This window comes from Ambystoma mexicanum, chromosome 1p, assembly GCF_040938575.1.
Source record: "Ambystoma mexicanum isolate Mex_15411 chromosome 1p, UKY_AmexF1_1, whole genome shotgun sequence".
NCBI classification, from domain to species: Eukaryota; Metazoa; Chordata; class Amphibia; order Caudata; family Ambystomatidae; genus Ambystoma; species Ambystoma mexicanum.
Genome location: NC_090921.1, coordinates 182,800,671 through 182,815,678, shown reverse-complemented (window position 1 = coordinate 182,815,678; position 15,008 = coordinate 182,800,671). Strand labels below are relative to the sequence as shown.

Genomic DNA, 15,008 nt, shown 5'->3' with positions numbered 1-15,008 from the left:
GTAACTTGGAACCTTCACCAGGAACTGCCTTTCATCCCTGGAAACCAACAAAGAAGGTCATGGCTATCATAGTTCCACGGAAAAGTAACCAGAAGACTTTGGGAAGACCCTATCATCAGAAACCCAGAGATAATTGTTAAGAGAAAAGAAGTTGGATGAGAAAATCTAAATTTAATGTGCTCTGAATATTTGAGACTGAAAGAAGATAATTAATTGTTGAGAGTCTGCAAGAATTGTGCATACGTTGTTAAACCTCAATATTAAAAGGCTTTACAAGAAAATGTTGAATTAGAGTTAAATCCACCAAGCTGGTAGTTTACAGTCTGCATGCAAGCCGGTTTCAAGTGAATGACCCAGTAATGCTGGCGTGCATGTGCAGTCATCAAGGGGAAGCTTCTCTGCGAAGGCATCTTCATGGGCTGCGTCCTTGGTAACTGCTCAGGGCGCAAGCTCGTCACTTCATAACAGCGCAGGAGTGCAGTGAAGAAACAATACAGGTGGAGCGTGGAAAGCGCAGTGCAGGTTTTCAGAATAAATAACGGCTGAGAAGCGGGGTGAAAACTACATTTGAGGAGCACAGGAGCTCAGTGATTTATTGTTGGAGACAGTTCAGTGAGCACGGTCATCGCGCTGTGACTTGTACATTTTTTAAGTGCGTGTGCAGTAAAGTGAACTTTTAGGAGTAGCTAAATTATCTGACACTAGAACAAGAACACTGCCAGAATAGAAGAGACGACTAAAGACACAGATGGTAAAAAAGGTTCCTTTCCAGCGAGACACAATCGTCTTCAAGCCAGGATAAATAACGTGTATTGAACTTGCACGTTTGGGAACCTTTTGTTTTCAGCCTTCCAGCTTTAAGAGAAGGCAATCAGTTAGAGGAGGATGTTAAGTAGAAGGGTGGAAAGTATTTCAGGTCAGTCACTAATAGTGTGTTTGTGCTCCCACAGATTCAGTTGACCCGCGGAGGCACCTAGGTTGAGAACTGAAAACTATGTCTAGAGGGTATAGCAGGAATCTGAAAGTTTGTTTTGTTGTCCCATTCCCTTTCCCTTTGGAGGTGCCCAGTCTGAGGTCGATTATTTATAGATCCTCAGATTGGGCAGTCCTGGAAGGTTTGGCGGGTACTGTGATGCTGGAAATGCATTGGAAGGATAAGTCTGTCTACTGTTTTCCTGGCTTTAAGGCGTGTCACTACTCAAAAGCAGCACCCAACGCGATAAGCAGATGTGCGAGTAGTGTGCAGATGCTGCCGGAGTGTGGTTGCCAATTAACATTACAGTATCACAGCACCATAGCCCGCTCATTATGGGGCTCCAATTGCTGTTTTTGCAGGAGTGTGGGCGCTAATGAATATATTATAGCACCATAGCCGGCTCAACAGGAGCTCTGGTTAGTGATATAGCGTTGTATCCATCTACTTAGCCATTATTGATGTTGCAACTATGGAGTGGAGCCATGCAATCCCCAACACCATCAATGTCTTTGATAAACCCGGCTGCGATTTCGGATCAGGAAATCGTGAAGGCTGTTTCGTTAGCTTTGCCGCCATCTGCCATCCGCGGCATCAGGATCACTAATTGATAGTTCTGACCGAATTACTTGGACTGAAACTTCCATCTCTTCAGCCTCTCAAGAGGACAATTACTGGAAAGGGGAGCAGAATGTCTCTGCTCTCCTGCAGGAAGGCGCTAATTCTTATTCCCATGCAGGTAAAATAACTGCATTTTATTCAGTGACTGAAAAGACTTATTTACAAATAGCCAAATCTGTAATCCAGCCTTCTAGTCATGTTGATAAAGATATCATAAATAATACACTCAGCCACATGGACGACTCGGTATGTTGAACACTCCTCTGGCACTTTGTGTTTGCTGCACTACCCAGACTCAACATTTTCAACTTTTGACTCAACTCCAGCTCTTATTCCTCCACAGAGACCAAGTACTTTATTTGTGTCATTATAGGAGGGATTCCGCTCTTTTAAAATCATTGTTGTTTAAATTTGACAATGTTAAATTGCATAATGTGGCTACAACCTTTTTATCTAATTATGGGCAGGATCATGTTGAGCAGAGGGAAGCGGTGGACCCTTTAATTGGTCAAAAGGGGTCTCCTGGCTTGGATTTTCTAGTGGCGGCATCTCGTCACAAATTCGGGTTAGGATCACTTCAGGGTTGTGACGATTTCTGTATGATATTAAAATCCCTTCCTTCTATTAATTCTCATGTGGTGTTGAATGCCCTCCTTACTACAACGTCAACAGGCAATTTGATTAATTAATTCTCCTGTACTACAACCTTGCCAATGGTCGATTTGACATTGTATCCTAGCTCAGTTGTATTTGTGGGTGAAGTACATAATTCTGCCCTTGCGTTTTTTCAAACACTAAATGACTCAATGCTGAGTGTAAACATTTTCAGTGGAATTGTGTCTGCCTTACCACCTAAGTCTAGATAGAGACCATTCAATCAGAAACAGGTTAAACAAACCTAAAAATGTACTAAGTTAAAAGAACAGGCAGATCTCTAAATCCTTTTTGCGATCTTTGGTAAAGAAACCCTTAGATAGAGACCATCTAAAAAAATCTCTGCCCGTGTCGATGGGTTCTGACGCACTGAAGGTGTTGGGCTCATCAGGACCTTCGGTCTCAAAAGTCTATCAATTGTTGTTGTTTCAGTCAGCAGAAATAAGTCAGCTGAAAGGACCATTTCCACACAGGTAGCTGGTGAAATGGTTCAAATTGACTTGCATACTTCTTCTAAACCAAATGACTCGACATCATGGTGGCTTCTTCCCTTTGGAACACTTGATAACATATTAACAACTAAATGTGACGTTCCTCATAGGAGTTTAACCCTGGCCCCACATAAGTCCCTTTGGGATTATTCAACAGGTCTCTGGCCTTCTTTAAAAAATGAATCTAAAGATGCGAGCCTTGATTTTAGGCCCCCCTAGTGCATCAACTAAGTCAGTATATGGTGTACTTAGCGGCTCTAAAGGGAATGAGCACCTGAGGGCCTATGATCAGGACTCGGTTTCACAGCCAAATCTTGTTGGAAATCGGGAGGCTCTGATCATTTCTCACTCGGTAAAACAAAATGATCCCTCGCAGGGCTTCCAGTTGTTATTGGAAAGTATCCTGAGATTGCTTCGTTCAATTCCTTCACTGAATGCAATTGTTAGTGATGACAGAGATCGAGTGGATTCCATAGATCACTATAGAACTGATCGTGCAGTTATATATAAAATCAAAAATCCTTCTTGAGCGATTAATGAGTCAATTACATGCAATTAGGACCTTAGGTTTCAACCTTTTCTCATTACAATATGTAAAGGCCTTAGTGGTGGTTCATTGAGCAATGAGGGTCATAATGGTCAATATCCAAGGAAGATCATAGTCTCACTTCGAAAAGTCATTGAATGCCCCTGATAATTACTGTAATATAAAAGATAAAGTACCCTTTAACTTTTCCTTTTCCTTAAGGTGTTCACCATGAGCGCCAGGCCCACACCTGGACTGGTCTTGGTTGTTGGGGGCTCTGTCTCTTGAAGAGCCTCAGACTACCACACAGCATTCCTAATATTCAATCTTTGAAGATTCCCTTTACTCTTTTGTCATGGAAGGCAGAGGGTCATTCCTCACTGCTGACCAACCCCTCAGTAGGACAATAGTTGAAAAACCATCACTTAGTTGCACTCCGTGAAACATGGATGACGGTATGCCCAGCTTTTGATGGCGACTCGTCGTCCTTTCAATCTACCAAAAAGGGTAACCTTGGGTACGCTCCTGTGAGTATTTACACATTGTCACTTCTTTGGAAATTGAATTTGGTGAACTGGGAACACATTTGACTCCCCCATCGACATCCTGATGCTCAACATCTACTGGTATTCAGGCATTAGTCATCTAGAGAAATGTCTTGATACTATTTTGGCCAGTGTCAATGAATGACAAGTGACAAATTCAAGGTGTTCAGCTAACCGTTTTGGGGGATCTGAACCCTTGTTGTCTTTCTATTCAATCGGTGATGGCCTGTCCACGTCCACGTCCAAGGAAAAAACAATACGGCTGGGTTTGGATGAAAAGATTGGAAGGCCCGGGCTTGATTATGCTAAATGGAACTATTAATGGAGTCGTTATTGGTCAGCATACCTGGGCGAATGGTACATCCCAATCAATTTTAGTCTATATATTTACCAGATGTGGTTTGTATGAAAGATGTCCTCACCTCCTTATAGCTTCAAATATTTATAGTGATCACAGTGATTTGTCAACAGTTTTTCATTTTACTCAATCTATGCAAGAGAAGCCATTATCCACTAGCCCTGCCTTAAGGGTCAATCCAGTGGGAAATCGAGTAAGCTTGAATAGGGGTACCGTATGCAAGGTAATTGAGATCGCTTCAGCTTGTCTGATTGTTTTACCATTGGATTGACAGTACTCCACATTTATAGTGGATATCTATGGTGATTTCATGGATGACCTCCTTTCTATTAGTCTTCGTAAGTTTCATCGGAATGTAGGTCCTACCAATAAGCACCTTCATGTTTTTGACCCGAATGTGGCTCTTCAGAAAAAGGCTTTACGCTTAAAATTTGAACTTCTAAGATTGGATGTGGCTCTCACCCCATCCTGCAAGATCTATCAAATTAAAAAAGTGAAACTGCCATATAAAAAATTGGGTTAAAATCAATTGTGCACCATGTTACCAGCAAGATGCTGAAAAAATGTTGTTGTTGTTGAGGAACAAAGATACTTGATGAACAACCGTGCTCACTCTCAGCCCGAATGTAGAGTTTCTTCAGTTTCTGAATTTCAAGGGGTCACCTACTTTGGTAAAGTATTCAGCACTCAGACAGAAACAATTGCAGATATGCCCCCTTCCCTCGCTAGAAACATCATCATGTGTATTGTCCATGGTTATCATGAAGGAACACATTCTTGAAAGGGCCCCGAAACATGGCCAACTTTACTATCAGTTTTTTTAACAACATTGTAACTACTGGCACGTTTCCCAAATCTTGGTCCACCACATACAGAACTCCAGATAACATTTTTGAAGTGGGAATATTTTGCTCCCTACTTTTAAAGTGTGGTAAAATGATTTTTTAGGCAGTAAAAATGTAAGTTCAATTTCCATTGAGAGTATTTTATAAGCAAGTAAAAAATATGATTTAATGGGGCGTGGCCGAGGGATGACGCTGACGGGTGCCTCCTAGCTGAGCTACGTGCTCCCCTCCAGCCCTGGGCCCCGAAACTCCCTTCCGGCAAGTGATACACCCTCAGATGAAGGCGTCTGGGGGTGTCTGAAAATCTAGTGCACCCACTGGTGGAGTTTGCCCTTTGGCAGTGCCCTGCTGTGGCTGGGAGCTACAACGAATCCCACGGCACTGGTCACCCCTCGCGCCAAGATGGCGGCCAGCGGTCCGGAGTGTAGAGGAGTGGAGCCTCGGGGGGCCCGGGACGCAGCCCAACAAAGGTGAAGGAGCCCAGTATTGTTTGGCGGAGGGCCGCGAGGTGTGCGGCTGAAGAGGAGAGAAGCCGGGTTTCTCCCGGCTCCACGGATTTGTTCGGGCCAGTTACTCAGCGCCCTTCCCACATCCCCAATGCGGCCGGCGGGAGCACAGACTGCGGGGGAGAGGCGGCCAGAGTGACAGCAGCAGTGAGCCGCTGGCACAAGTAAGGAGGTGTCGGGTGGGCTCCAGGGGCCATGAGCACAGTGAGAGGGAAGGCTGGGGAGCGACCCGGAATGCAGTGTTGCCGGAGCACAGTGCTGCAGGAGCGTTGAAGGAGCGCGCGGTCCCCAGGGAGGTGGAGGTGGAGGTTTTGGGGGAGGCGGACATTGAGCCCGAAGCACAACGGAGAGGGGCCTCACTCAGTTACACAGCTGGCAATAGGGATTGCAATTGAGGCAGCAGGCATTCGTTATAAAAGGAAGGGGGCTGTGAGGACACTGCCCAAAGAAAGGATACAGGCACATAAACAGCTTGGAGCCCCTGGAGGGGATGAAATGGTACACAGAGAGCCCGGAACTGGACACCTGGCGATGTTAGCGGCCACCCTTTGGGAGCCAGGCATGAACTCTCGGCCCTGCAGGATAATGGACAATTGGACATGTAAGGTCAAAGGAGATAAGGGATAAGGTTCCCTTCTACGAGCTGCCACCTATAAATCCCTGCAATCCAAGAGTTGCTAGCTCCTACAGCATCAAGTGGTGGGCATCCACAGCAGGGCCTCTGACCCCTGAGGACACAAGGCATGACAGAGGTATGGTGAGTGGGGCGGCACGAGAGGCACCCATGAGGTGGTGAATAAGGAGGAGGATCTGAGACAGGGCTGAGCGGCGCCCTTGCACTCCCGCAGGGTTCAAGGTGATGGTGGGCCGACAGCTGGGACGGAACTGTTGAAAAAGTCAGGCTCTGAGGTAGGAGGGCAAGAGTAGTAGCTATACAAGCCACCACGTCTAAGCAATCAGCAAAGCTGAAAGGTGCTGCATCTGGGGACATTAAGGCCCTTGATGCAGTCCGCAGACGCCAACAAGCGTAGCCAACAACAGGCAATTGTGCAGATTCACTCCCCAACTCCAGAAAGCGCCAGCGAACCAGAGGATCCTACGATTAGGAAGTCAGACCTGATGGCAATGCTCCAAGAGCTCAAAAGAGATATTAAAGATAGCGCCTTCAAGGTGGCCAGGTCAATTGCAGATCTCAGCAAGGGAGTCATGGCGGTGGAGAAAAGGGTTGATGAGATGGAGACGGCAGTGGCAGAGCAGGGGCAGGAACATGATGAACTCACCAGGAGAGTGGCTGAACTGGAACAACAGATAGACTGGGTTCAGACTAAACAGGAGGAGGCCGAAAACAGGTCTAGGTGAAACAACATACGTATCCGGGGGATCCCAAAATCAGTAGCGGATGCCGACTTGCAGCAATATGTAATAGACCTGTTCAAGCAGATACATCGGGGGGACACATCGGCTATACTCCACTTTCCAACTCAGCAAAAACCTGACCCCAGATGTGCTGAGGAGGAGATGGATGGCCTCATGAGGGAGGATGATGACGCCAGGAATGGGGGCAAAGGTGACAAGTTGCCCGCAAAAAAGGGAGGTGGGGTCAGATCAGAAAGGGAGCCGAAGGGCCGATACACAGCTCCCAAGGCACCTGACCCTACATGAGAATCGGCGGCAGACGGAGCGATTTGAGGAGCACCTCTTAAGCAAAGTTTGTCAGGAGTTACAATCAGGGGGATTCCAAGTCAAGTTTGATGGGACATGACATGATGGGGCTGTGAAGGCCCACACTACCAGCAGTGAGGGTGAATATAAATTGCAAATGGGGAAGAATTAGCATTTGAAATATGCCAGGGTGTGGGGGGGAGTTGTGGAGGGGTAGCTTGGATCCCCAAAAGTCTCAGGGGTACGCAAACACCCAGTGAACCACTGTGGTAAGCATGGTGGAAGTTGCTCTTAAAGGTTGGGGGGGTTGTTATAAGTTTGGGGGTTGAGGGTAAGGTTAATGAATACATTAAGCAGGTTAAAGGCACACAGGACATAGACAACAACTATAGGGGTGCGGATAACTTCTACAGCAGATTAATAGACTCTCGCCGGCATCTCAACCATGGCTGAGTTAAACTTTGTGACATTAAATGATCAGGGGCTTAATTCCCCGATTAAAAGAAAAATTAATAATGAGGAGACTTATGGATCGCCAGGCCGCAGTTGTGTGGTTACAGGAAAGACACCTGCTGCCCGACGATGAATACAGGCTAAGACACAGGGCATTTCCTATACAGTATCTGGCCTCGAGTGGGACCAAGAAGAGGGGGGTAGGCATATTAATAGCCAAAGGAGTCCGATTTGAGAGGCACTTTATAAAAAGGGACCCAGAGGGCCAAATTCCAAAAGTATGGGGGACACTGATGGACCAACAGCTTACCTTGGTGGCAGTCTATGCCCCCAATGATAGGCAGGATCAGTTTCTGTTGGAGCTGTTGCCCAGGGTTGCTGAGTGGGGAATAGGGCAAATCTTCATAGGGGAAGATTTTAATGGCGTGATGGACGCACCAATGGATAAAACCCTCCCCACCGCATCTCATGACAAACACCTACAGGCTAGCCCTAGCTCGGTTCCTTAGAGAACTTAACCTGATCGAAACCTGGCGGTTCTTCCGTCCTCAGATCAAGGCCTACACCCACTATTCTGCTGCACATAAAAAGCTATTCACAGATTGATACAGTGCTAATTTCAGCTACCCTGGTCCCACAAGTTGCAGGGATAGAAATAGGGGTGCGCTGCTCAACTGATCACGCATTGGTTTCCTTGAGCGTGGAACTACCCGCTTCCCTGCCGCACACCCGGAGACCGTGGCGACTGAATGAAATAATTCTAAAGGACTTGGTGTTGAGGGCAGACATAGAGCGTTCTCTAAATAATTACTTTCAAGAAAACACCACACAGGGGGTTGACTGGGGAACGGTATGGGACGCCAGTAATACAGTGGTGAGGGGCGAGTTCATAGCATATACGGCACACTTTGTCCAGCGAGTCCTCTCAGAGTTAAATGCGATGGCCCTGAGAGGCAGATCTGGTGCTGCGATGTCGTCCCGAGAATTGTGAGAGAAGACATTGGGTAGGGAAATATCGGCAGCTACATGGGATTATTGTTGTGAAATCACCAGGAGGGGGGCTGTCAATACAAATTTCAAGCTGATTCACTTTAAGTTTTTGCATCAATGCTACAACACCCCAGCTCAGCAGAAGGATTACTTCCCTCAAAGGTCGGGGGCCTGTATTAGATGTGGGCGAGAGGCGGCAGGATTTCTTCATGTGGCTTGGGAATGTGGGGAGCTGGAGCTCTTCTGGGGGCAGGTGTTTGTGGTGATCGGTGACATTGTGGGGCAAGAGCTCACACCGATCCCATAATGGCCCTATTGGGGTATACCAAGCAAATACCTAAAGACACCAGGAAGTTGATAGGCATTCTGTTCCTGGCTAAATGCCGAGTTGCCATGGGGTGGGGTAGAAAACGAAGCCCGACAATCGCCCAATGGACTGAAGACATTTTGTATTGTAATGAAATGGAGACTAGATGGGGCGCAATGAAAGGGACAGGCTGTGGAGACAGGTAGATGTGGGACGCATATACGCTATATCTCCACAAGCAGCCAAGTGGAGGGGGTTCCGGACCGCTATCACTGCAGGAATGTCTGCATCAGCCTGTCTCGTAGGGAGGCGCTTACTTATTAACCAGTGTTCCACTTACGGACCAAGGCAAGCAGGGCTGTGGGACAACACTGGCGTCAGGACCTGGGACTAAACGGATGCTATGGCATGGCTTGATTCTCCTGAGAGTGTTAATTGTGGGTCGTTGGGCTTGCCACCCATATCGCTTTGAGCTCATACTGATGGCTGCTATAGTATACCTGTCAACATTTGTTATTTCTTGCCTTCTTTTCCGGAACGCCGTCATGAAATGACTCCATACCTTCATGAATGTACCGGGGGGGGAGGGGTAGGTAATCTGTTGGTTGTTTGTATTGTTAAGTAAAATACCAATAAAGAAAAGTTTTTAAAAAAATTACTTTATAGACCAGATTGGGTAGATACAGCTAATTCCTTTACTTCGTATGAATCACTAATGCATTTGAGGTTTGATTCTAAACCAGTCGGAATAGTCGCTCCCTTTCTCACTGTGTACCCACAAATATCTGTGAGACGATTGTTTATTAGGTTCTGATGGAATCAAGTACTCACCAAAGATACATTGATTCGTTTTAGTATGACATTGATTGATCAAGGTTCCTGTAGGTTTTGTGGTTATTCTAATTCTGTCGAAATCCTGGAATATTTAATAACATCCTCTATTAATCGTCAGGGTTTTCAAGAACTACATTTGAGGTGATTTTTACCAACGTTAACTGCAATTTCATGTGACGCTTTTATGCAATTCTGTTTAGCTGGCTGAACCACTTTTTTGGTTCTGGCACGTACAGGTTTTTTAAAAGCTCTGAAATTGGAATTAATTGTTAGTGTTATGAATCTGATTTAGGTGTAGTATGTTGAGTTGATAAAGTTCCTGTTATTATAGTTTTTTTATGAATCGTGTTTAGCTATGTGTTTCTAGCAAATATACATTTATACCTTTTTTATAGACGAAATATATGAAATTTCTTGTGTGTACCGGAATATTAATGTGATTGGATTTGTTAAAGGTTTTTTAAAATTGTATAACAATAAAAAAACGTTTAAAAAATAGGGTTTCCTTGTCCTATACCTCTGTAAACTGTGTTGTGCTTATTTTCTGCCAAGTGGAATCCAGTCTAGACCCCTGTCAGTGCAGCTCTTAATTTTGTTCATGGTGGACAAAGACCTATGGGATACCATTAGGGCACCCATGGGTAGGGGTACAACCCTGTACCCATAGTGTATGTTTTTGGTAACATGTGTTTGGCCCACAGAGCAGGGTATGGGCTGGTGGCAGCTACATGCTGACTTGGCAGTGGCTCTGGGCATCCTTCATTTTTGTGATACTGACGCCGTGCCATAGGAATCAGTGGATTTCTACACAAAGGCAAGATGTCTACTGGTGGCCTCCTGGTTTCATTTGCCTTACCCACTTGTTTCTCAAACTCCTGAGAATCCCTAGCTCTGTTCCTTTCCCCTGAATGGCTGTTGGGTGGACGGACCATATGTGGCACTGGGGCTGCCTCCTGCCAGACTGGCTGGAGCCTTCCCAGGGAGAGCTTGTTGTGTGCACACCCTTGGGTTAGAGCCTTCATGAATGGAGTGAGTAGTCAATATGCATTCTGTGTTGTGGATATCTGGTTTTGGTTGTGTGACACAATGTCTGAGCCAACCCACACTGAAACTGGAATGAATGCAGTGTAATGCACTGAAAGGCTGTGTTGTGGGTGTCTAGTTTATGGTGAATTGCCTGAATGCCTGTGAGCCTGATTGGGTGCTGCCTGTATGAATGCACTTGTGTGTGATTGGCTGACCGAGCCTGTCTCAGCCTGAGTGAATGTGGAGTGTTTTGTATACCAGGAGGCCTCACACTCACCTCCTTGTCAGAAGCGTGTAGTTGAAACTGAAGTCATAAGCTGACACAAGAACCCTGAAGCAGAAGCTGAAGTAATTTTAAGCTTGCATCCTGAAATACAGCTGGAGCAAGAAGTCTGCAGCTGCATCTCTTCATTCGATCCAAAAGCTGCTGTGTTGATTCAAGGACTGAACCGGAGAGGACCTGGATAAGTGACATCTTCCCATAGCTACTTGGGAACTTCGTGCATCTGCTGCTCTTCACCCAAAGTGTCCTGGAAGCCAGTCCTGTGTGCCTGGTGTCTATAGACGCGATCTTTGTGGGTCCAGAAGAGGAGTGCCTGAACATCTTAAAGCCGAGAAGTTCATCTCTGTTTCCTAGGGTCCGGAGGAGTGTTTGTGACCGCTGGAAGCCAAGCTGCTGAGTATCGCCCAGAAGAGGGGGTACCCTGGCATATTACTTCCTAACACCCAGAGCTGCGAAAGTTCAGAATCATTGAAGAATCTTTCAAGGGGCATCCCTGCCAGATCTGTCAACTTGTCCACGCCAGAGAAGGTCCAGGGTCGCTGCCTGTGGGTATCCTGCCATCAGAATACGAAGATGATGTTCTGGGTGTCTGGACTTGTTGAGGGTCCGCAGTCCAGTGCAGTAGTCGTGTCCAGGTCACCAGAAGCCATCCTGATGGCTGCGTTGCAGCTGCAGCACCGAAGAAACAAAAGGTGGTAAATCGTGAAATCCTGAAATCTAACACCTACTTCTGCACTCCACCTGTTGTCACCGAAAATCATCCAAGGCCACCAAGGTTTTATCTTCTTCAGCCAGACCTTGGCAAGGTCTAACAGCCAGTTTCACCTTTATGGGACATCGACAGCCTCCATTGTAACCCGACACCGTAGACTACTGCAAAGGTCTGGCATTGTTACCTTACCAACACTGCTTGGTTCCCTTCTTCTTTTCGACACTGACATCCCAGCGACTCCTTCCAAAGGGGGTTCATCCTCGGGAGTCTCGTTGAGTAAAGCCAAGGAACTCCACCAGTTTGCCTCCCAAGGTACTGTGACGTGGAAGAGCATCTTCCATCCTCAGGATTCATCCAACAGTCCGAGATTTGTCAGGGATCCTGTTCTCCTGTGGCTTCCCAGGTTCTTTGGGGTAATTGGATGTATAGAAAGAGAAGCAGACTATTAATGAACATATTTGGACTGGGCTGTAATAAAAAAGATAAAGTACCCCTTAACTTTTCCTTAAATGATTTTTAATAACAGTTGGAGCATTACAATTGAATTTAAAGATAACAGTGGTTCCACATAGAACCGTAATTATATGTTAAGTTACCTGTTTAGATTTCTAGTACAAAGTGAGACTTATTTATTTCTATATAGCTATCTGACTGTTTATCCTTTATGGCAGTAATACAAGGATTGTGTTATCACCTAACATAAGTGTGTGGATATTCCATTGTTGGGAGCTAGGGGATTCACTGTACCAAAGAACCAGCCTACATCACCTCCCTTGAGTCTCAGCCTTGGTTGCTCGTCCATAGTTACCATATAGAGAATCTTGTCTGGGGTGTCTCTATCCTAACTGTATAGGGGGCAGAAATACAGATACCTCCCTCCAGTCGTTACAGGTACATAACCAATTTCCACATGACAGGTAAGCTGGGACCTTGGAGGCAGTAGTAGGTGAACCAAAATCCACTTGTGGAGAACTGTCTCACCCACTGGCTTCTTTAAGGCAAGTATCCAAGTCCTTAATTTTGGATTCCTTAGATATGAGTTCCTCAGGGACATTGTGCATGCCAAAGCGTTTGTACCCGAAGGATATAACGTCTTCAGCCAATTTCTCCACCTCAAAAATGGATCCAAAAGACTTTAAAAAGTATTTCTTCGATAATGGTTTAAAAGCCGAAGATGAATCGGATATGTCGATGGCTTCAATGATGAAGACCTGTGCGCTGAAACCTTCAAAAGAGAAGATGTGGAAGCCTTTGGTTTCGAAGATTCTGTTGTGGGCGACATGGTCGGTGCCACTTGAGAGGCTTCTGACCCAGACTTTTGGGTGTGCGAGTCGGAGCCTTTGACAGCTTACTGCCGCCATTAGGAAGCGTTGTGGTATCGTTAGCCTTCTTCGGCTCTTTTGAGGCACTTGAAGGGGGCCACCTTCAAAAAAGGTCTATCATTTTCTGACAGAACTCTTCCCAATCTGCTGTTGAGGTATATTTGTCTGGAAAGCATACCTGACTCTCTTTAGAAGCTATTGTTGCGATAGCTGACATATTTGTTTTCCTCATGCTTCTTTTCTGGGCGAGCGATAATGGAAGAATAGGTGGTCCAGTGCTGTTGGGGAATCGTTTTTTTTAATTAAAAAAAAGGCAATCACAAAATTCTCCTGTTAATTTGATAGTTCTTGGAGTTATCTGTCTGTTCCTCACAAAAAAATTAGTGGGGAAGAGATGAATATAGATCTTTCTTTTTCGTGTCTTTGTTTTCCCTGTAAATCATCTTTCCCGCGAATACTGAGCACCAATGAAAAAAGGTGGGTAACTGAGGTGTGAGGGTGTAGTGCACGCCTTAAGTATGGTTGCCAACATCATGTTGAAGTCGAGGAGTGGCGCGGTGGAGGCGCGTAGAGGTTGAGGAGAGGTCAAACCACACTAAGCCCCTTGTTGAATTTTTCCAAGCAGCATGTACTGAGGGGATAATCTATCAAGACGAGGAATCAGTAGGAGAAGAATCCATAGAAAGAGCATTACTGGTAAGTAATTTCTTCAAATGCCTCTGAGATTTAGCTAAAGGATGATACTTCACATTCAAATGTGGCTACAGAGTCATCATTCTTTGGCAATTCACAAAAATGTAGTTAATGTAAGCTTCTTATGCTGGGCAATTCTTTTCAACAAGTTTGGAGACCTTTTTTTTTGTTACCATGATATGGTACCACTGTTTCTCTAAGTCACACTATAGCAATGTTGGAACAGGTTGATCCATGAGTGATATTCTGTAAGGAGCTAATATATCATTACTGTAGCTCCCAGTTTCTCAATTCCCTCTGTCCATTTTCACTACATTTTTCTCTTCATGTTTCCTTTCATGTTCTCTCTTTTTATTCTTTCCACCTTGAATTGCTCTACTTCTTACTTTCCATCTTTTTCTGCATCTTTTTCTCTGTGTGGGCCTTCTCATTTGCAATATCCAAGTCATTTTTATGACTACTGTTGTACAGTATGCATCACTTTCTTTCTTTTTCCTTGGTGAATACTCATTAGCAGCAAATTGAGGAAGAATGCCTTTTCTCATTTTAGCACCCTTCTTTATTTGACTCCTTATTTCTCCCGCAGTCAGTGACAGCTTACAGTGAGAAAATAGGAGCCGAAGAGATAAAATGCAAAGCATTGGCTGACAATGCACAAAAGGACTTGGAGGAAGCCTTACCTGCTTTAGAGGAAGCAATGCGGGTGAGTCCAGAGTTGATCTTTCAGTGGTCTTTTGGGGTTGATGGGAAATTCTGCAGGGAAATAATGTCTTTTATTTCTTTTTTGCATTTTTTTGGGACTAGAGCATCACTCACCAATCCAAATTCAAAGCACTTCACCTTAAGTTCATATTTTTTTATTTAAAACAATGTCCATTCGACTATGTTTCCTTGACATCATAGTTTACTTCAGCCTTATTATGGTTAATCATTTATAATACAAGGTATTTGTGAGACCAGTCACCGTCTGTCAGAATCAACCGAGAAAATTTACATGGGTACATTTTCTATATCTGGATTTGTATTGCTCTGTAATTATTTTGATACATGTCCAAATTGTTTTTGTACATAAACTGCCCCACACTGCATACCTACCTTGTCCCCTGGTTTTCCGTTTCACTATTTTCCAGTGGTGATTCAAGCGGGTAAAACATGGTAAAACATAGCAGCTTTCTCACTCAGCCCGTTTATTAAAATAGAACCAAAC

General features: G+C 45.1%; 1 protein-coding gene across 1 annotated transcript in view; it reads left to right on the top strand.

The window, feature by feature from the left end:
- Positions 1-15,008, top strand: part of DNAH2 (dynein axonemal heavy chain 2) — a 3,498,763-nt gene that overhangs the window by 2,662,417 nt on the left and 821,338 nt on the right. The window contains exon 62 of the mRNA XM_069646273.1: positions 14,388-14,504. Coding sequence (XP_069502374.1) covers positions 14,388-14,504 — 117 coding nt within the window. The remainder of the gene's footprint in view (positions 1-14,387; positions 14,505-15,008) is intronic.